Source organism: Nycticebus coucang, chromosome 9 (assembly GCF_027406575.1).
Source record: "Nycticebus coucang isolate mNycCou1 chromosome 9, mNycCou1.pri, whole genome shotgun sequence".
Taxonomy (NCBI): Eukaryota; Metazoa; Chordata; class Mammalia; order Primates; family Lorisidae; genus Nycticebus; species Nycticebus coucang.
The window spans coordinates 18,832,025-18,854,548 of NC_069788.1; the positions used below are offsets into that span (position 1 = coordinate 18,832,025).

General features: G+C 35.7%; 1 protein-coding gene across 1 annotated transcript in view; it reads left to right on the forward strand.

Moving 5' to 3' along the window:
- The window catches only part of EYS (eyes shut homolog), a 1,685,250-nt gene that overhangs the window by 613,000 nt on the left and 1,049,726 nt on the right, over window positions 1–22,524 (forward strand). The window contains 1 exon segment of the mRNA XM_053601630.1: window positions 5,510–5,655. Within this exon segment, the coding sequence (XP_053457605.1) occupies window positions 5,510–5,655 (146 nt within the window).

The window sequence follows — 22,524 nt, forward strand, 5'->3', positions numbered from 1 at the left end:
AATTGTGTTCATTGATTTGTGCATGTTGAACTATGCTTACATCCCTGGGATGAAAGCCACTTGATTGTGGTGAATTATCTTTTCAATGTGCTGTTGGATTCGGTTCACTAGTATTTTGTTTAGGATTTTTGCATCTGTATTCTTAAGGGATGTTGATCTATAGTTTCACTGTTGTGATTTTCTTCTTGGGGTGGTGGTGGTACTGTCTTCATATAATGACTTAAGAAGGAATCCCTCCATCTTGATATTATAGAATAATTTCTGTAGGGTAAATAACAGTTTTTCTTTGTAGGTCTGGTATAATTTGGTTTCAATCCACCTAGTCCAGTACATTTGAGGATGTTTTACTGCTTCAATCTTACTACTTGTTATTGGTCTGTTTAGGATTTCTATTTTTTCCTAATCCAGGTTTAAGAGGTTGTGTGTTGCCAGGTATTTATCCATTTCTTTTGTATTTTATAGTTTGTGTGCATAGAGATTTTTGTAGTATTCACAGTTGATATTTTGTATTTCTGTGGTGTCAGCTGTAATAAGTCCTGTTTCATTTCTGACTGAGCCTATTTGAGTTCTTTCTCTTATATATCTGGTTAATCTGGCTAGTAGTCTATCAATTTGGTTTATCCTTGAAAAAAAAAAAAAGACGCATGGCCAAGAAATATATCAAAAAATGCTCTCCATCAATAATCATCATCAGGGAAATGTAGACTAAAACCACAGACAGATACTACCTTATACCTGTCAGAATGGCCATTACTACAAAGTTAAAAAAACAATAGATGCTGGCGTGGATGTAATGAGAAAGAAATGCTTCTACATTATATGTTGCACCATAAATTGGTACAACCTCTATGGAAAGCAGTATGGAGATTCCTCAAAGAAATAAAAGTAGGCTTACCATTCCATCCAGCAATCCCACTACTGAGTATCTACCCAAAGGAAAAGAGTCGTTTTATCAAAAAGACACCTGCACTGAAATGTTTATCTCAACACAATTCCAAAGATATGGAATCAAATGTCCATCAATTTATAAATGGATAAAAGACTGTGAGACTTATACATATATATATATATCAATAAAAATTTGTGAAACTCAAGTCACATTTGACTTCTGCAATTACAAGACATACTCAACATGACTTATATTCATCTTTTGTTATCAGTATATGTTGAATATTAAAATTTTAATACTTTTTTCCTTTCTTAAAAAACATATACATTTTTCAGTACTCTCTGTATATACACACACATACCCTAGAGTGCTACATGGCCATAAAAAGATATGAAATATTGTCTTTTGCTGCACCTTGAAGGGAACTACAGACAATTATTCTAAGTGAAGCATCTCAGGAATGGAAAAACAGACATCATGTGTACTTTCTAATAATTTAGAGCTAAACAATGAGCACACATGATCACAAAGTGATGTACAGAACTTTGGAAGCCAAGAAAGATGGAAGGTGCAAGGGGCTAAAGGTCAAAAACTTTCCTATTGGTTACAGTGAACACTACTGTGGTGATGAACACACTAAATACCTTAACTTAAGCCTTACAGCAGGTATTCATGTAACAAAAATATTTGTACCCCCTTAATATTCTGAAATACAGTAAATGTGATTTGAAGAGAATTAAGATATTTCAAAGACAAAAACAATTAAGAGCTGGTAAAGTAGTCACACTTCTCTTTTTTGAAAGAATTTTTTTATTTAAAAACTTTCTTTTGCTATATTGTTAGCCTGTTGACATTAAATTACACATTAAAATAGCAGAAATTATCTAACAACTTACTTAAAATCAATGATTTATATTTAGTGCAAATAAATTAAACTCTAGATGCATAGGCAATAAAAATATTAAAATCAGTAATAACTACATAATATACTTGATGATAATATACTTGATATAAATTTAATCTGATGTAAGTTTTTAATCTGTCCCATTTTATCTTAGATTTGTTGAAACTGTGGCTTGCAACAATTGATGCTTAATTCTAATGACATCATTTTAAAATGAGTTTGCTAAGATATGATAGCATATGAATGACAGCCCTGATTAGTCTATATAGCAATTGCAAAAGTGGACGCTGATGTTGACATTGTCTGATACTCGGTAACTTTCATTATCTAATAAAATGAATGCCTTTTTAAGTCACTGTCCTTAGGTAATTTAGATCACTCACAAAAGTATCCATCTACTGAGCTGATGGGCATTTAGGTTGTTTCCATGCCTTGGCAATCATAAATTAAGCTGCAATAGACAGTCTAATGCAAATGTCCTTATGATAAAATTATTTTTTTTTTCTTCTGGGTAGTTGCCTAGTAGTGGGATTGCTGGCTCAAGTGGGAGGTCTAGTTTGAGATCTTTGAGGATTCTTCATACTTCTTTTCAAAGAGACCTTATTAGTTTGCAGTCCCACCAACAGTGTGAGAGTGTTTCCCTCTCTCCATATCCATGCAAGCATCTGCAGCTTTGGGACTTTGTGATGTGGGCTAACCTTACCTGGGTTAGGTGATATTTCAGGGTGGTTTTGATTTGCATTTCTCTGATAATTAGGGACTATAAGCATTTTTTCAGATGTTCGTTACTCATTCATCTGTCTTCCTTAGAAAATATTCTATTCATGTCTCTTGACAGTGATCTATGAGATCATTGGCTCTTTTTTATTGATTAATTTGTGTTATCTGTAAATCCAAGTCATCAAACTTTTGTCCAATTCATAATATGCAAATACCTTTTCTCATTGTGAATGTTGTCAGTTTGCTTTGGTTGTTGTCTCCTTAGCTGTACAGAAGCTTTTCAAGTTAATTAAGTCCCATTTATTTATTTTTATTATTGTTGTAATTGCCATAGAAGTCTTCTTCATAAAGTCTTTCCCAGGCTGATATCTTTAAGTGTTTTTCCCACACTTTCTTTGAGGATTTTTATTGTTTCATGCCTTAGATTTAAATCTTTTACCCATCTTGAATCAATTTTTATGATTAGTGAGAGTTGCAGGTCCAGTTTCAGTCTTTTACATGTGGATATCCAGTTCTCCCAGCACCATTTATTGAATAGAGATTCTTTTCTCCCATGTTTGTTCTATTAAAGATCAAGAGGCTGTAAAACGTTGGTTTCATCTCATCGTTTTCTATTTGGTTTCAAAAGTCTGTGTCTCTATTTTTGTGCCAATACCATGCCGTTTTGATCACTACAGACTTGTAATGTAGCCTAAAATCTGGTAGGGTGATGCCCCTGACTTTGTCTTTGTATCTACAGAAAACAAAATTTGGGTGGCAAAAGATAAAATATGACCATATCCTGATTTTCAAAATGAGAGTGAGAGAGACAGAATTCTATAAAATAAATGAGTACGTTGCCATTTAGAAGAGATTAAGAAAATCAGGAATAATTATCATAAATCTATCATTGAGAACCAAGATGTACCAAAATTATTTCTTAATATTCAATATTTCAAACTAGAACGTACATTTTGAATCTTCTGGAAATATGACAAAACTGCCATAGGTATATGAAACAGATGCATATGTTGAGATGATCATTATTTTGTTTTTGTAGTAAGGTTCAAGTTCATAAATGAGGAAAAAATCATTTCTTGATATCCTTTTCACTGCCACATTGAGAATTATGTGCTCAATTCCTCCCTACTCTGTAATTCCTTGGACTCATCATTAATTCATTGAGAACACCCAATAGCAACCAAAGACAGTTTCATTAACAAATATATCTGAATTTTAGTGAGGCATAAAATAGATTCATTTATTTATTTATTTTTTCTTTTTTTGGTAGAGGCCCTCGGTAGAGTGCCATGGCATCACACAGCTCACAGCAACCTCCAACTCATGGGCTTAAGCGATTCTCTTGCCTCAGCCTCCCAAGTAGCTGGGACCACAGGTGCCCGCCACAACGCCCAGCGTATTTTTTGGTTGCAGTTCAGCCGGGGCCGGGTTTGAACCCGCCACCCTCGGCATATGGGGCCGGCGCCCTACCAACTGAGCCACAGGCGCCGCCCCTAAAATAGATTCCATTATGTTACTTTGCTATAGGTAGGGATATACGTGTATTAGCAAGGAGGGGAAGATTAATAAGAATAGTTTAAATATTTGAACATAAATTCAAGGAATTAGAAATTGGATCAGTATTACCCTGGAAAGGGGATTACAGTCAATTCCTCAGTCCCTGGAGAATCTTAGAAAGTTCTCTTTTATTCCAACATGGCATTGTACATGCAATGCTTTATATCCAACTGATACAAAGATCCCTTACTCTTTTTATTAATTTTATTTTAGCTAACATAATAATTGTATGTATTTATGCCATACAATTTGATGTCTTGATACATGAACATATTGAGTAATGAACAAATGGGGGTAGTCAACATAGCTGTCACCTCAAACATTTATCATTTCTTTGTGGCAGGAACTTCCAAAATTCTCTCTTCTAGGTATTTCGAGTGATACTATTACCATCATTGACATAGTTATGCTACTGTACAATGGGACACAAGAACTTACTCTTTCTATTTATAACTTTGTTCCCATTGACCAGCCTCTCCCCATTCCCCTTCCCTGGCCCTGGCTTATTTTACTTAACAGATGAATGGATAAAGAAAATGGGGTAGGATATGCAATGAAATACTGGTCAGCCATTAAAAAAAAGAATGAATTGCTGTCATTTGAAACAACATGGATGAATTTGAAGGACATTATGTTAAATGAAAGAAGCCAGGTACAAAAAGACAAGTACCATATGTTCTCATTCATATGCAGAATCTAGAAAGGCTGATTCCATTCTTTATGATTTATCAGTAAAACCTTTTCTATCACCTCTTCTAGGATTTACCTGGGTTTTTATAAGGACTGTTTTTATTGAAGTATATTTATTATAATGTTTACATGTCTATATTCCTAACTTGCTCATAAGACCTTTTAAAAGCAACACCAATTTTTATTTACACTTGGATGTGGGTACATGACTAATACTTGTCACTCAGTTAGTATGTTGGATGAATAAAAGAGGATCATGGGGATGTTAGACTTCTGTGGCCATAAAGTGATGAATGAGGTTAATTATATAGAGATCACTCCAAAAATGTGAATTAAAATATGGCCCAAAAGCATTATAATGAAAGTTGGCAAAAAAACCTCTTTTTCTAGACTTCTAAAAGAAAAAAAAAAAAAAAACTATGTGCAGTTATTTTTGCTAAGTGTACTTTTCTATTAAGTTAATTTTACCTATCAAAATTATTTTCATAATCTGGTATTAGTCTTTATTAATTTTACAGTCATTATTTCACCAAGCAAATGTCTTTTTAAATTTCCCACATGAAGAACATTTGAGAATAAAACATGTTTGAAAAAGGACATTGTTGTAATTTTTTAAAAAAGAATAAAACAGATACATTATCATTTATTTAAGTCAAAAGTCTAGAATTCAATCCATACACATTAATTATGTATATAATAAATAATTGCTATTTTTCTATGCCTTTTCTGATTTTCCCACTTTTCTCTAGATTTTTGTGTAATTGCAAGCCTGGGTACCATGGATCCTTCTGTGAATTGGGTGTGAGTGATTGTAAAACCTCGCCCTGTCTAGATGGAGAAATCTGTGTCAACAGGAATGATGGATATAAATGCCTCTGTGCTACGGGTTACACAGGTAAAGCTAAAACTACCTTGTATGAAACAACATATTGTGTCTGTAAATAAATGACAATCTCCTATTTACATCCCAAAGCTGAAATAGTCTTCCAGAAACAAACGTGGGAGTCATGTCAAGAGATACTCTGTTCTCTTGTAAACGAACTACTCAGTTGCATTATTTGTGGTAGTGGGGGACTGCATTCCCATGCTCCCCAGATTGTGTGTTGACATAAGAGAAGTAGCGCCCTCTAGTTGCGGTGCTGGCTTCTCGCAGGCTTTTGTCATTTTTTGGCACAGCTGTGCTGCCGACCTTAAACGCAGGTGACCACGGTTGAAGCTCCAGCTCAAAAAATAAAGGAACTCAATAAACACTTAAGTTATGTGTTTTTATCTGGAAATTGCCAAATACGAAGGTTATATTTTAAAGAGTTTTACATTTTTATAATTTTTTAAAAGTGCATTTATCTGAAGTATGTTCATATGGCCATAATATGGAAAAATATTGCTTATACTTAATAAGGGAAATGACACTATTATCCTTTTTATGCAAACATGGTTTTTTAAAAATAAAGGTTCATTTTTTAAAACACTTTTATGCTAGAAATTTTTCAGAAAAACCCTTGCTAATTAAAGTTTAAGGAGAAAACATGATTTGGGGTTAGATTTCGTAATATCAATTATTCTACAACATAAATTCAATCTAACCATAAAGGCAAAACTTATCAAGGAACTAAGAGAAGGTAGAGGCTTTAGTCTTCAATTAGGTGAGAAATTGCAATTACAAAATACGAAAAGCTTTATTGTTTTAGCATTCCAGTATGATGTGGGTCTAACAGGAAAGATTTCTGCTGAGATCCCATTGAGCAGAACTGGCTCCCATGCCCATCTTCAGTTGCAGGGGAAGTTGAGACATTTAAAATGTTCTCTTTTAGAATTTCAGTTGAAGATAGTAAGAAAAAAATAATTATATGTGTTACAGTTTGTATTTATACCAAGAAAGATGTATAACTAGACATTGAAAAGGAGGTTATTCCCCTCAGGAGAGTTACATGTCTCTGCCTTTCTTTACCTGCTCTTTTGACATCTAAACTGACCTTCCCTTTCATACATGGACATAGAAAGCTTTGTGTTGTTATCTTGCATTATTTATTTTTGTCTTAGCCTCCTCCGGAAATCTTTCTTCTTCAAGGCTCCTAGATTTCTACAGTTTTGTGAAAGATGTTTAAATTTATTCATTTCCCTGTCATTCCATTTCCAGGAAGTCATGGCAATGTAAGGTTTTAACTCAGAAAATCTTAAATTTGAAGACAGAAGGCTCTTACTCCTTTTGCATATTTATCAAGAGATCTTACATCCAGCAGCGACAGAGCCAGGGAAACAAATGCACACCCTCTTCTATTCTGGTTTTATTCCTATGCTAATTTTTCTCCATGAGTAAAAGTAAAATTTGAATGAAATGGTATTAGTGACAGAGAAGAAAGAGGAAAAAAATTAAGTATAATATTAAATGTATTATAATTTGGTAACCAGATACAGTATAAGCAAAGTTTAGCTTTGCCTATACCTATTAATTTGTAGAATTCAATTATTAAGGACATACATCTTTCTAGATTCTACAACTAGGACTTTTTATGATCCTTCCTTCCAAAAAAAATCAATGGATTTTTTGAGTATCACACACATTAAATAGTAAATATGCACATAGCATCATTGGCTAATCAATAATTCTTCACTCTATGTCTTGTATTCGATTAGCTGTTGAGGTTTTAGGGTGATCAAGACTGACATGGTTCTTATTATTATGGATACTCGTAGTATCTAGAATTGGAGACAGACAATAAAGCCATTCTATAATAGATTTATCTAGAGCATTATAAATAGGGTTGAAATTTACGTACGTAGGGGATTTACAGAATTTAATCATAATTAAATACACAGGCCATGGCCTATGACCATAGGTGTAAGTTTTATCTTACAAAAGGGAGAAATAAATCATAGTGGATTGCTGGTATGGCCTATCTTTGGCTTTATTTAAGAACAATTCCTTATGAATTTCAGTTTTAAGTGTTATTTATTTAAATGTAGCAAAGACAAGTATAAGTAAATAATACATTACTTTCTAAAAGAGAGGGATTCAATCAATTAGCAGTAAGATTCTACTCAACTAAAAACAGTTATACTCATATATTATTAAAATATATATCAAAGTTTATGTATTTGTGTTTATGTACTTTAAATAAAATTACATCTGGTCATGTCTATATTTATATTAAAACATGTATTTATAGGAAAGTATGGAAATCCAAATCAACAGTTCAGAATAATGAATATTCTTATATTCTTTTCTAAGTCATGCATATTTTTTCTCAGACATGTTTCATACACACATTTGCATGACTGTTAGCACTTAAAACATTCTCTATGTTTGAGATAAATAGGCTGTCCATTGAATTTTTTCTTTTTCAAGAGGCAAATACCCAAGCAGCCTAAGAACTACCACAACCTGCTTTGACTATGTGCACCAAAGAGCATAGTTTGGTAAAATATGGTTAATCAATTAGTTACACTTTTATTCCTCTAACCATATTTTTTATCACATTGTTTCTGCTGCCTAAAATGACCTGCCTCTCCTATTTCTATTACTGGACCTTATAACTTAACTCAGATGCTACTTTCTATAGAAAGTTTTTCTAGACTCTTTTGTTTTAGCTTCTCCTACTATTTGCTTTCATAGCACACGTTTTCTCTGTTGTACTTATGACAACTTTGGGAAATTCCAACTTAATATTATCAGCCCATCTGAAGAGCCTTCACATCTTCACTTGCTCACCTCCTTATCTCTAAGGTCTATCAGAGTTTAGGGTACTCTCCTACAACTTGTCAACTGAGTTCCTATTTAATCTGATATACTAAAATACAAGGAGTTCCTACTTTACTGTGATTAATTGAAATGGAATATAAAAATGAGTAACTGAAGGAAAAATAAAAGACATAGAGGCTAGATAATTTCAACCTCATAGTTGCACATTATGCATCTATAGAAATTCGAATAGCAATGTTTCAGTGTTTATTTCTGTTTGATTAGTAAATATGTTTATAGTCATAAAACTTAAACATTCTGACAAATATTTGGCATTTGGTCATATTTGGCTTTAGATCTGTGGTTATCACGTCTCTTTATCAAGGACAACGTTTTGATTATTACAGCATTTACCATTTCCATATCCTATTAATACAGGCAGGAGCAGACAGAGAGGCAGCTGAATTGTGCTCAACCATTCTTCCTTTGTGTGGCAATATTCAAAATTCATTTTGACAACTCAGATGTGCAAAAATATGTTATTCCTGTAATAATGAACTCAGTTTAATGTATGGGTCCAATTTCACCTAATAGAGGAAAATGTCAAAGTGCCAAGTCAACATGTAAGTTTTTCAAGACAAAATTCAATTAGTTTAGGTTTAGAATTCACTATCTTTCTGATTCAGAGATCTGTCACTTCTTTCCACTATCCAATTTCTGTGCAATGAAGAAATAAGTACATTATCCCTGGTATATGGGTGCCAGGAACTGGTGTGCTTTTGGATGCCCAAGGTCTCTTCTGTGGGCTTTGCTAGTTAGGTCCAAGCAGCCTCCTCATCTCAAAGCCAACATGTTGTTTCAAACATTATTACCTTTGCCTTTACCACTTAGAACCCACTAAGCAATTTCTCTCTTGTCAAAGCTATATCTCACACATAGACATTTTCCTTCGAAGAATGATATTTTTATCACTGAATTGCAAATACTCGCTTGCTACTGTAATTCATTTCTTTTCTATGGGCTGTTTTTTCACTCTTAAGCAGCATTTCTTTAAAGCCTATATCAGCTTAAAAGGCAAGAGGAACAGTTGCAACAAAGGAATGAAACTTACAGAGTTTACTATTGAAGATTTATACTCTAGATTCACAATCCAGATGTTAATTCTATCGCCAATTACTTTATTTGATTGAATTACCACATTAGTAGCCACAGAATACAATCTATCTGTTCATTCTTCAAATGTTTATGTTCTGAGCACCATTCCCCAGGCCCTGGGGAGAGCCTGGCGACACAGCAGAGAAAGTTACTAGTGTAAAAGAGCTGATGCTTCAGCTATAGTCCGCAAACCCGGATAAATAAAGAAGATAATCTGAGATAGTTATAAAGGGCAAGAAAAAATATATACTCAATATATTCATCCAGATAGATTTAGCTGCTCTAAGACTAATATATTGAAATATAGTGACTAAAATAAGACGATGAATTTTCTCACGTATGATACAGTATCATTCACACAGGACTCCGTCTCTTACTATTGCTTTGCTATCAATACCTTGTGTGGAGGGCCCTTATACAATGTATCAATCAGGCACAAAAACAGGATGGCGGAGGCGTACTTTAGGAAACCTGCTTGCAGGCTGCGCCCTGGCAACAACCTTGCTGCCCGTGCCCTTTGCGCTCATTGGAGAGATATCTAGGTCAAGAAACCGCAATAACAGGATGTGTCCTAGAGTATATATACAGAGTGCTGTAAACAAGGTTAGAGAGGGCTTTTCCATCCTGCTCTCCCCGGACAAGGTTAGAGGGCTTTTCCATCCTGCTCTCCCCGGACAAGGTTAGAGCTTTTCCATCCTGCTCTCCCCGGACAAGCTGCTTGCCCCCGATAATAAACCTGCTGAAAGCTGACTGCGTTGGTGTGTTCGTCCCTGCTGGCCGGCGGCCGAGCGACACCGACACCTTGTCCTTATGTATGAAACTTTTACATAACTCTATTTTAGGCTACTCATGTTGAAAAAAATAAAATGTTCTCTTAATATCAAAACAATTCGTTGGAAGGGTATACAAAGTCAGCTTATATACAGTCCTAAAAGGGGAATTTTCACACCTGGGTTGATGCTCTGGCGTGAGACATCAGGTAAAATTGCTATGCAGTAATAAGGGGTAATCAAAGGTAGCCCAGGTGTCTCTATAGTTGCTGTCAATTCTGAGATTTGCCATCCATTCAAGCCAGGTTTGTCAGAGACTGGCCGCACTGCTTCCTGGTGGAGTTGGAAGCTTAAATGCTCATAGCTTGACCAGAAAGCTATGCTCATAAAAAAAGAATTCATTCATAGTTACTTCTCTGTATACAAATATATATGAGAGACATAAGGCCTTTACCTGCTGTATAATTTCCAACAAGACATTCTTCAGCAGATATTAATTTCCATGGGGAAAAAATTATACAAGGAGGTGATTATATGGGGCCAGGTTGACAAAAGATGTTAGGGAGTTTAAACAAAGTATAAGAGAAAGCCATGGAAAAGGCTTTGTTTAGGGCTGAGATGCGAATTATATGTTGACACATATACAAATGCGTATAGATAGAGAGGAAGAGAGATTTAAAGAGAGCTCAAGAACCAAAATTCCACTTAATTACCTCTAAAAATGAAATATTTTCCTACTAACAAATATATATTTTTATGTAATTACACTATTAAAAGAACAAGAAAGAATCCCGTGTTTTTTACGGGACATTAGAATCTTTATAGCAAGTATATTAAGTTGTATCAAAAAAAAGATTTATCAGCTCTGCACCTGTATCTTAGTGGTTAGGGTGCCGGCCGCATGCACCAGGGCTGGTGGGTTGGAACCCAGCCAGGGCCTGCTAAACAATAATGACAACAATAACAAAAAAAAAAAAAAATAGCCGGGCGTTGTGGTGGGCGCCTTTAGTCCCAACTACTTGGAAGACTGAGGCAAGAGAATCGCTTAACTCCAAGAGTTTAAGGTTGTTGTGAGCTGTGATGCCATAGCACTCTACTGAAGTTGACATAGTGAGTCTCTGTCTCACAAAATACAAATAAATAATTAAAAGATTTATCATGTAATAAATTAAATAGTAGAAGCAAGAATTTTAGCCATAGTTGGTAATCTAGCAGTCTGGAGTATTAAGGAAAAAAACAAACATTGTATAAAGAATAATATACTTTTAAAAATTTTACATATTCACAAAATTCCTCAAAAGGCTTTGTTTTTCCCACCTATGACTAAGCTCTGTGCTTAGCAATGACTGAACTTTACAGTTATATCCTATAACAAGACATGGATGAAAGATGTGCCATCTCAGCAATAACTCCAGAAGAGATCGTATTTGCCTGCATAAATCAGAGGTGAGGTGGTGAGGAGATAATATCTGAAGGGAAAAATAGAAAACACAGTAAATCTCCTCCCAGAAGCAACTTCTTTGAATCCTCCTATTTCTTCTGATATTGTGTAGCAAGCTTATGCTGCCAAGCGTTTTTCTGTGTGGCACGTTATCTCGTGAATTCTTCCTATGGAAAATAAGAACTTAGCTAGATTTTCACCATCTCCAATACCAAATACTTAATTTTTCCTATGTCTTCTTCCTTAATCATATCACAAATTATATAAGACAAAAGTTAGTGTCAACATTTATTTCAATATGCCTCTCTGCTTTTCTGTTTATTTTTATTATTGCTAATTTGGAAAAAGATTTACTCACACCCCTGTTTCCAGTGCTTCTCTTACATTGTTATAATAATATTTCACTTTTTTTTTAATTTCTAAACTCTGTTTCTCTTAATTAATATTCCTTTTTTTTGGATTCTGTAATTTTCAGTAGTTAAAATGTCCTTTATCAAAAATAATATTTATAAAACTTTTTAAGTATTAAGTATTACATCTTGTTATTATCATAAAATCCTTATTTATCAGTTAATATCTACATGAGAACTCCAAAATGAGTGAATGGGAGGGAGTACTTGTCTGGTTATTGTAGTACTGTGTATGAGCGTGAAAACCAGCTATTTTCTTTTAGAAAGCTGAAATATCATTATTGGTGGGTCTTTTTCCTTTTACTGAAAAAGATGGTAGAGGTAAGGACAGTGTGTGATGCGGGAAGAGTTTTGACAAGATTTGGTAAGCTGGAACCCAAGGATGAGTCAGACACATCTATGTTAGAGAAAACCAACACGTTATCAGGAGAACAAAATATAAAATTCTACTGTTTTTTAAACTGTGCTTTAAAGTTCTTACTTTAAACACCCAGTGAAAGTTCAAAATATAAAATAGTCGATGTTAATGGAACTTTGGGGAGTAAAAGATCAAGGCAATCTCTGGAAAAGTGAGTATGAAACATTCAAGTCTTCCAAGAACTGAGATGAATGCTGTTTTCAGACCATCAATTTTGCCTCTTTCAAAAAAAAAAAAATCCTAATATCTCCCTTTTTCAGCCTAGATTCTGTGGTTTGCTATTACAATCACTATTGCTTGTCAGAGAAAAGATACTTGTGCTCACAAAGAGAGAAAATATTCTTACCTTGATTTCTTGACTACAGACATCAAGGAAGTACTTGGTGTACTCTGCCTGACAATCCTACTTCTAATCAATTCTATTTTGCAGTATCCTAGCCTACCCTCTCTAGCTTTCTCTTCTCTTTTTTTTTTTTTTTTGTAGAGACAGAGTCTCACTGTACCGCCCTCGGTAGAGTGCTGTGGCCTCACACGGCTCACAGCAACCTCCAACTCTTGGGCTTCCGCGATTCTCTTGCCTCAGCCTCCCGAGCAGCTGGGACCACAGGCGCCCGCCACAACGTCCGGCTATTTTTTTGTTGCAGTTTGGCCGGGGCTGGGTTTGAACCCGCCACCCTCGGCATATGGGGCCGGCGCCCCACTCACTGAGCCACAGGCGCCGCCCTTTCTCTTCTCTTTTTAAGCCCTTATTAGTCCCTCCATTGAACTTTCGACTATCTTTGCTTCTTATATCCCTCCACAACTTCTTTACTTTGGCACTAAGAACTGTCAATCTACATTCACCAGCATTCAGAGACTGTGTTTTCCCTCTGTTTCCATTTTTATATTTATGGTAAACCTTTCCTCTGCTGTGTGGATTCTTCCTTATCACTTGCTATTAAAAAGTATTTTAATTATTTCCTGCAGTATAATATTTTTTTCTGTTATCTCACTACTATCAGCAGATAAATATTAATGTTTACCTCTTTTTCATCTCATTTTTGGATCTTGTCTTTTTAACCATTTCCATTAACCTTTTCCCTTTATCTCTTCCTTTTAAAAAGAATTGAATCTATTATCTATGGTGAATGTCCATTTTCTCCCTTCCTGTCTTTTTTTAAACCTATTTCCCATAATACTTTAAATCCCAAGACTAAAATCATACCCTTCTTGTTGGCGGTCACAACTGATTCCCACAATGCCAAATTCAAAGGTAAATTCTCCTACTGTATCTTAGCACATTATCAGTAGCATTTTACCCCTTCCTTCTGCATAATATATTTTCTAAATTTGGACTCCAGTTTTCACAATTGCCAATTTCATTTTCTTCTGCCATCCGTAATTGTTTAGAACTAGTCTTTTATTAGAGTTGGTGTAGTGACTTGAGGTGGTCTCTGAAATAACTGGAAAGAGCTGGTGAACTTTTAGCAAGAAAAAGAAATTTTATTAACAACTTACACAGCAAATTGGACCCTGTCCTCATGACTGCTGGCTCTGTGGAAAGCACAGTTTGGGGTTTTATACACAAGAGAAGTATCAACACTTCTTAAAAGTCTCCCAGGGTCTTAATTAACTCTGTACTCAAAATAACCCACATGCAAAGGCTTAATCAGCCTCATTCCCATAATAGCCAAGGTCAGCCTAACCCAGAACAATCCAGAATAGCCTAGTCATAGCCATCATCCTCCCTGTTCACATCTACCTAACTACCTAACACTTTATTTGCATTTGGTAGATAAATTCACTTAGTATGGAATTTCATCCATGTATTTGTTATTAAATTACATAAATATGCTGGTAATTCCCAAATTTACTTTATGAATCTTGTCCTCTCCCCTCACTTCCTGAATGGTATACTCAAATAATTACTCAAAATATCTATTCAAGAACCCATATTACATCTTAAACTGATCCAGAACTGAGGATTTATCCAGCTATGTTCTACCAGCAGTGTTGACCCCCTCACTGAATGACATCATTCATCACCTGTGTCTCAGGACAAATTTGTGGAGTTATTCTTAAATCTTTGCACACCCATCATCATGCTATTAGCAATACTAGCTGTATCTTCAAAACGTTTTCATTGAACCACTTCTCACAACCATCATTACATTCTCCCTAGTCTACGCCACCATCATCTATTGCCTGAAATATAACATCCTAGTTTGTCTCCGTCTTTCACTCTTGTTGTGTTAAAATATGTTTCCTTTTCAGCTCCCAGATGATCGTTTAAAAATATAAAGCAGATCACTTTACTCTCAAGTTCAAAATCTTCCTTAGCTTTCCATACACTTGAATGAAACAGATACCCCTTAGTGTGGCCTGATAAACGCAGTAATCTGCCCCACCTGGCTACCTCCCTGATCTCATTTCCTCCTACATTTTCCCTCATTCCCAGATTTGGCCTCTGTAGTTCCACTTAGCTGTGGATCACTTTCCTCAGATATGGGCGTGATTTAGTGCCTTATCACATCAGTTTTCAAATGTAGATTTATCTTAGAGGCTTATCTACATTATATAAAAATAATAATATGTCACCGTATCTGTATCTTTTTTTTCCTTTGTAGCAATTAACATTTCTCATCATTTTATCACTTAATCTTACTATCTTTTTGCCTATTTTATCTTTTACTACTAGAATTGAATCTCTTTGAAGGCAAGAATTTCTTTTGCTCACTGTTTTATCTCAGTGCTATCGAAAGTTCCTAGGACACAAGTTTTTTTTTTTTTTTTCAGTAAAAGAATGTTTCACACTTCAAGTAATCTGATTTCTGAATTGTATTCAATTTCAACTTTTTGCATGTTAATACACATAATTGCCTACTGATTGTGATTTTTATTTTCTTTACATAATACCAGTAGAAGACATTGTTTTAATACATATGAGTATTCAGTAGAAAATAAAAGCCTCACTTTTTAAATGCTCGCTTGTTGACACTGTGGCAAACTAACCAGAGAATTTTTTACAACAACGAAAATCAGGCTTGTTCTGAATTAAAAGCATACATATATGAATACATAACATCAATTCTAAATTCAGAAATGATATACTTTGATTTAATATTAAAAAGTAAAATTGTTCTTTGTAATAAATCTACAAATGAAGCGATACATACAATTTAGACCTTTAAATTACTCATTAACCCATAATAAATCTTTCTAAAATGAAACCAATAGCAAAGTAAGCCAATTGACTTCTCATTGGTAATTCTTTATATGATATATAACAATTTTGAAGCAGTTAATTTTTAGACCTTACAAAATAAGATACTAAAAATAATGATTTGAGATACTATTAAAAATGCATAAATTATCATACGTGTATAGGTCATTATCCATTTATATCTAATTTTCTAGGGTAGCAGTATTTGTATGTCATAAATGTGACCATCTGACATTTATTGGGCTTAAAGAAACTCTAGCTACATCTTTAAAATCTACTTTTATTTTAAAACCAATACATGTATTATTATGTAAGAAAATGTGAATAAGAATGACCCTAAAAAACAGTGAGGACGAAAAGTCATAGTTACTGAACAATTCAACTATTTTAGGCATGATGTGCTTTTTTTTTTTTGCTATTTTTGGCCAGGGCTGGGTTTGAACCCACCACCTCTGGCATATGGGGCTGGTACCCTACTCCTTTGAGCCACAGGTGCCACCCAGGCATGATGTGGTTTTTAGTCCTAGTAGTTCAGTTTTCCTTTTTACTAGGTTCTGACCAAGGCTGAGCACTCAAATGACAGGCTTATTTATGGAGACTCAATAACTTCCAAAGTACATGGGTGTTTGGCAAAGTCAACACAAAGAACTACACCTAAGACCCCAGGTGAGAATACTGTAGTACCATCACTGGGACAAGTGTTCTTGCTGATGTTGCAGAAAGACATTTCAGAATGTCCACACACCCAAGCAACAGTGGTAGGTTTCTTGACTGAAAGTGGACAGACTTAGGAAAGGCTTGTACAGAAGTTAACATACATTCTCAAGAAAGGGAGCGGGCAGGCTCAAAAAGAGTAACTGCCCTGAATCCTGAGTGTTTTCATTTGTTGAAGTCAAAGAAGGCAAGATGGTCAGTGTTCATTCTGTCCTTATTCATGGTTGCCCTATTTATGCCTTCGTGGGGGAGAGTCAGAGCCACAATGTTAATTTATTGTGATTCTAATATAATGGTGGAAAGGTCACTTTGTACCTGTGCAGTACTGGAAAATTAATGCCTTTTTTTCTCTCCTCAGATCTGTTTGGTCAATAGCTATTCAAGCTAGCTGATTAACTTTCCCTTCCCTCTTCCTTTGCTCATACCTAACTGACCACCTACTCTGACAATCCTACCAATCACCCCATGGAAAAAGTAATTTTAGTGCAAACTGAGGGCAGAATTGGTGTACACAGGATACTATAAGTAAAATTTGCATAACTGGCCTCTTGGAGGATTGGGGACTGCTGAATGGTAAAGATTTGGGAGCACATGGATAGTGGCACACCTACAGGTGTTATTTCTGGAAATAAGCCTTTGTAGTTCCTGTGAGAGACATAGAAAATTCCTCTGGTATGTGGGCTGTATTCTTTTGGCCAGCCTCTGATTTCAACTACAATTGGAATAAGCAATTCTGAGCAATCTCTGCTCACTTCTTAAGAACAGTTTTTCACGAAAGTGCTTCCTAAGGCTTTGCTTCCTCTCAAGGATCTTCTCTTACAGAGTTGGAACCACTTTAGCTTACATGCATGCATAAAATATGAGAAGTCAGTGCCCCCAGGACACCCTTCAAACACTGGGATCTGAAATGCATTATGCAAATATTCTAACCACCTGCTTTACATATGGAAAACCTTGATTGTATACTTTCACTTCCTAAAAGGTCACTAGGTAATCATATCCTCATTGCCCCTAATAATAATCATAATAAGGCTTCTTCTGCTGACTTTTCATCATCTTCTGGTCTCATCTCCTCACTTTCTCATTCGCATTTCTTATGTTCATGTACCAAATACATTACTGCCCACTGTCTTCATCTCAGGTTCAATTTCAGCAGAATCCAGACTAAGACAAGGGGTTTATGACCTGGGAAGAGAAATCTAATAAGGAAGCCCAAAGTCAAGGCCTATAACATACTTCACACTTTCAAAGTATGAAAATTCTTGCCATCTGTAGGTCAGACATTGCCATTTGAAGAATAGATTTTCTGTATTTAGCTAGAAAGGGAAGAAAGAGAGTGTAATAAACTCAAACTCTACCTCTTTGGGTTAAGTGAGTCAGAATTAATTCACTTGTGGGAACTATAATGAGGCTATAATTCCCACAGTCACCTAACACATAATGCTGTTGTTGCAGGAAGAGGAAGCCCAGTCGAGAGAAAGAGCACCAAAACACCATGTTTAAAAGAGGAAGGGCTCAGCTGGCAGAGCTGTGGCGTAGAAGATTTCAAAATGGCCATGCTCCTCGACTGGCCCAGTCTTCTTCCTTTAACTCCAGTCAAAAAGTTCTGGCCCACGGGGTGGCACCTGTGGCTCAAGGAGTAGGGTGCCAGCCCCATATACTGGAGGTGGGGGGTTCAAACCCGGCCCCAGCAAAAAACTGCAAAAAAAAAAAAAGTTCTCACCCATGGGTACCTTTCTCATTGGTCAGCTTGAATCAAACTGGAGAAATGGGCTCTGGCTTTTATAGAACCATGGGCTTTCACAAAACAGGAAGGAAGGGTCAGACTCCAGGTCCCAGGAAATTAAGTATTTATAAAAACTTAACCTCCTAAATGGAGACTTTACATCCTTCGTATTAACCTGGATGGAAGTGGAAGGCTTTATTCTTAGTAAAGCATCACAAGAATGGAGAAGCATGAATCCTATGTACTCAATCTTGATATGAGGACAATTAATGACAATTAAGGTTATGAGTTGACATTAAACTTATAAAACAATATGATTTTTTATATATGTATACATTGTAAACATTCAATCAAGCCTATTTAACTTATCCACCACTTGATCACCTTAGTGTATTTTTGTGATGAGAATGTTAAAAATCTATTTTTAGAAATTTTAATATATACAATACATTATTATTAACTGTAGTCACCATGAGGTACAATATGTTGTTATTGGAATTTCTTTGTTCAGTAGGTCCTGGGTCTCGGGAATTTGAAGAATGAATCCACAGACCACAGATCAGGGGTAGGACAGGATTTATTATACAGAAAAGAATACAGAGAAAACACCAGATCTCCTGAGAGAGGGAAAAACACAAGTCAGAAGTCTCCCACATGGGTCCTTTGTCTAGGGGTGCACATTACATTTTGGCCAGGACTACCACATTTTGGTAGGTAGAAGAACACCTTTACAAACTTAATGAATATATTAACAAATGAATGAATGCAATCCCTCTGCTGGGGAAAAGTTATTATGTCTTTGCAGTTTTTGTCTCAACAAGGGATTGGGGTGTATGCTCCCTATGCAAGGTAGAACCACTCACAATGTTTCAGGCTGCCTTGTTCATAACTTTACTAGAGCCCAGATGGTGTGGTTTGGAAAGGGCAGCCTGTTTGTGCCTAGAGATGGGGATTTGATTTCTGAGTTCACCTGAGTCTAGAGAATGGGGGGAAGGGGTTCCTTGTCCAGCCCTGAGTCGGGGAATCCTGCACCAACATCACGTATTTCTCCACCTAAGGGAGACTATATATCCTTGGATCTACATCACCCCTTTGCCTATCCCTCTTGTAACCACCTTTCTACCCTCTGTTTCTATAAGATCAACTTTTTTAGATTCCACTTTGAATAAGTGTATCCCATTTTGAAAAAAAAAAAATTATGGGTATGTCAGACTTGTATATATTTTTAGGTACATGTCATGTTTTGATATAGGCATACTATGCATATCAGTCAAATCAGGGTAATCTGAAAGGGTTGTTTCCTCTGGTGCTGTAGTGAGTAATTAATCTCACTGTTATATTTTCTATTTTTATTCTTTCCTTTCAGGAAATTCTCTTACCCGGTTTTCCTATCTTGGGCATCTTTTTCTCTTAGTCTTTTTCAGAATGGTTTCCAGCATTATCAAACTAAACAAAATCATCTGGAGTGTCTTGATCTAGTCACAGTGTGACTCTGCACCCTTAAGTTCCAGTCATCCTTCCTGGTATATTTACTGAGATCCTACAATGTGCCAACTTGTGTCAGTGCTGGGAAAGTACAAACAATAGCTTAGACTGTCTTATTTTCCTCTGGGACCCTGAGAGAACTGTACCTTTCCTGTGTTTACTCTCGTGTCATAAACTTGATGATGCTTAAACTCTGGATTTCAATCAAAGCTTAATAGGAGGGAGGACTAAGGAAAGAGGACATGTAAAAGTATTTCCCTATTTCTTAACACATGGGAGTCAGGTACTTCTCCTGGGAGGCAGAAGACTCATAAGAGAAGGTCCCCTCCTCCACTTTGACCACCAGTTCTATGAGATATGGTCATGTTGCAAGAAGATGGGGCCCAATGGAGAGAAAGAGCGCCCATACCCCATGTTTATAAGAGGAAGAGCTTTATTCACTGGCCCGGAGCTTACGGCATAGAATTCCAAATGGCTGCACTCTCCAACTGGCTTGGTCTTTCCCTTTTTATAATCAGTCAAAAAGTTCCAAGCCATAGGTACCTTTTTCATTGGCTGGTTTGAATCAAGCAAGAGATGCTGTTCCATCCTCCACAGAACTACAGGATTTTACAGAAGTGGAAATTTCCAAGTTCTAGGAAGTTAAGTCTATAAATTCCCAAGAGCTGAGTCACCATGGAGAGGACCCTGCAGGTGTATCCTTGTGGTCTCCTTGAGAAGACCTGTTCTCCTGGACCTCACCCTTCTCAGGTATCATCTCTCAGTTAGAGACTTTGAACTGAATCCTGTCCTAAACAAGAAATCTGTAGTCAATTAAATCTATCATCAGAAGACAACAATTTAACTTCTTGCACTTCTAATTGCTTACCGGCATTTAATTATTCATATAAAACAGCATGCTCAATGCAGTGGGGCTCACAGGCTGAATTCTGTTTGATTGGATAAAATGATTTATTAAGATTAGGTAATATTTTAAAATTAGTCCATGTTCTGATGCTAATAATTTTTATTTCTTAGTAACATTTGGAAGGCCTATAAACGCTAGATGTGCATTTTCAGTTTGGTAATAATAGGCTAGCTGTGAGAAGTGTTGCTTCCTGCAGACAGGACGTACATTCTTCACATGAGTTGTCAGTTGCACTTGTTTATACTGTTTACCTGACCAAGATGCACATTTGAGTTTTCCTCCACCATAATTTCAGAGGACCATAATAATAAGATTCCCCATGTTTAACATATTCACTCTCTTCATTTGCTACCTCTGAACAAAATTCTCTATTTCTGGGTGAAAAAAAATTTTTTTTTTTTTGGTTTTTTGGCCAGGGCTGGGTTTGAACCCACCACCTCCGGCATATGGGACCGGCGCCCTACTCCTTGAGCCACAGGCGCCGCCCTCTGGGTGAAAAATTTTATAGTCACCTCTTAGTTTATTGGGAAATAAACTGTAACTCCTCTTTCATGGTTTCTTTTTTTTTTTTTTGGTGTCAACATTTAGTTTGCTTCTCTTTTACAGGAATATTGAAGGACCCTTTCTGCTTATAAACAGTACAGATTTAAGTTTCCTAAGGGAGATTCTTATTTAGGAAAATGCTTACACTGGTAAAACTTGCCTTCCTTCAAGAGGAATAAAACAAAGCCAAGTTGTTTTCTTTGTATAGAGTCTTGAAAAGTTGACTAGCTTTTTAGTACTGTGTTAGTGTTTGCTTTTAGAAAAAAAAATTGGTTCCAAGAGAGTGGACATAGTTATATTTTTATTTATTGGCTCAGGATACTTATTTTACTTTTTTATCTTCTCTGAAGAGAGAGAGTGGAGAAGAGTTGAATTTTATTTTTCTCCCCCAGGTATTTTATTTCATTTGGGGAACTTCATGCTCATAGTGTTTATTTTAGGCCTAAAAGAAAACAAATTTTATTTCTGGTCAAAGGCATTTAACTTCAATACCATGATGCCAACCTAATTCTCATTAAAAAAAAAATTAGGTGGATTTATTGGTTACTCTCCCAATAATGACACCCCACCCACCCACCCATTTGTGGTTGGTATGACCAAAGTTGCTATGAGAATTCTTATACAAGTCTTTTTTATGGAAGCAGATTTTCAGTTCTTCTGAGTAAATACCTAGGATTATAATTACTGGAAGATAGGGTTACAACAGCTGGATGACATGGGTAGGCACATGTTTAACTTTATAAGAAGCTACCAAAGAATTTCCAAATTCCAGATTGTAACATGTTACATTCCCATAATGATGGTATAAGAATTCTAGGTGCTCAACATACTCTCTAATACTTGGAGTTGTCAGTTTACTTTGTTTTTAATTTAAGTACTATACATGGTATAAATTGATACATTCTAGTGATTTTAATTGACATTTCTTTGAAATGAATATTCACAGTAACCAGTGTTTTATGTGATTACTAGCTATTTATGTATCTTCCTCTGTGAGAATTTGTTCAAGATTATTTACTATATTTGTCTTGTGCTCTTTATCTTACTGAGGTTCAGACCTTCTTTGTATACTGTAAATGGATCAGTTATTCTATCAGTGGATAGAATTCTTTTGTCTAATGTAATTTTGGTTAATCTTTCTTCCAATCTGTGTATTGCCTAGGGAATTACTGTGAAAGCTGCCCCTTTCTGTGGATTGATTAGCTGAAAAATCAACTCACAATTATGGTTGATTAATAAGAGAAAGATTTATTTCCAAGTACCATGTGCATAGGAGGAAACACAAGAATGGTTACCCAAAGTCTTAGTGATGGT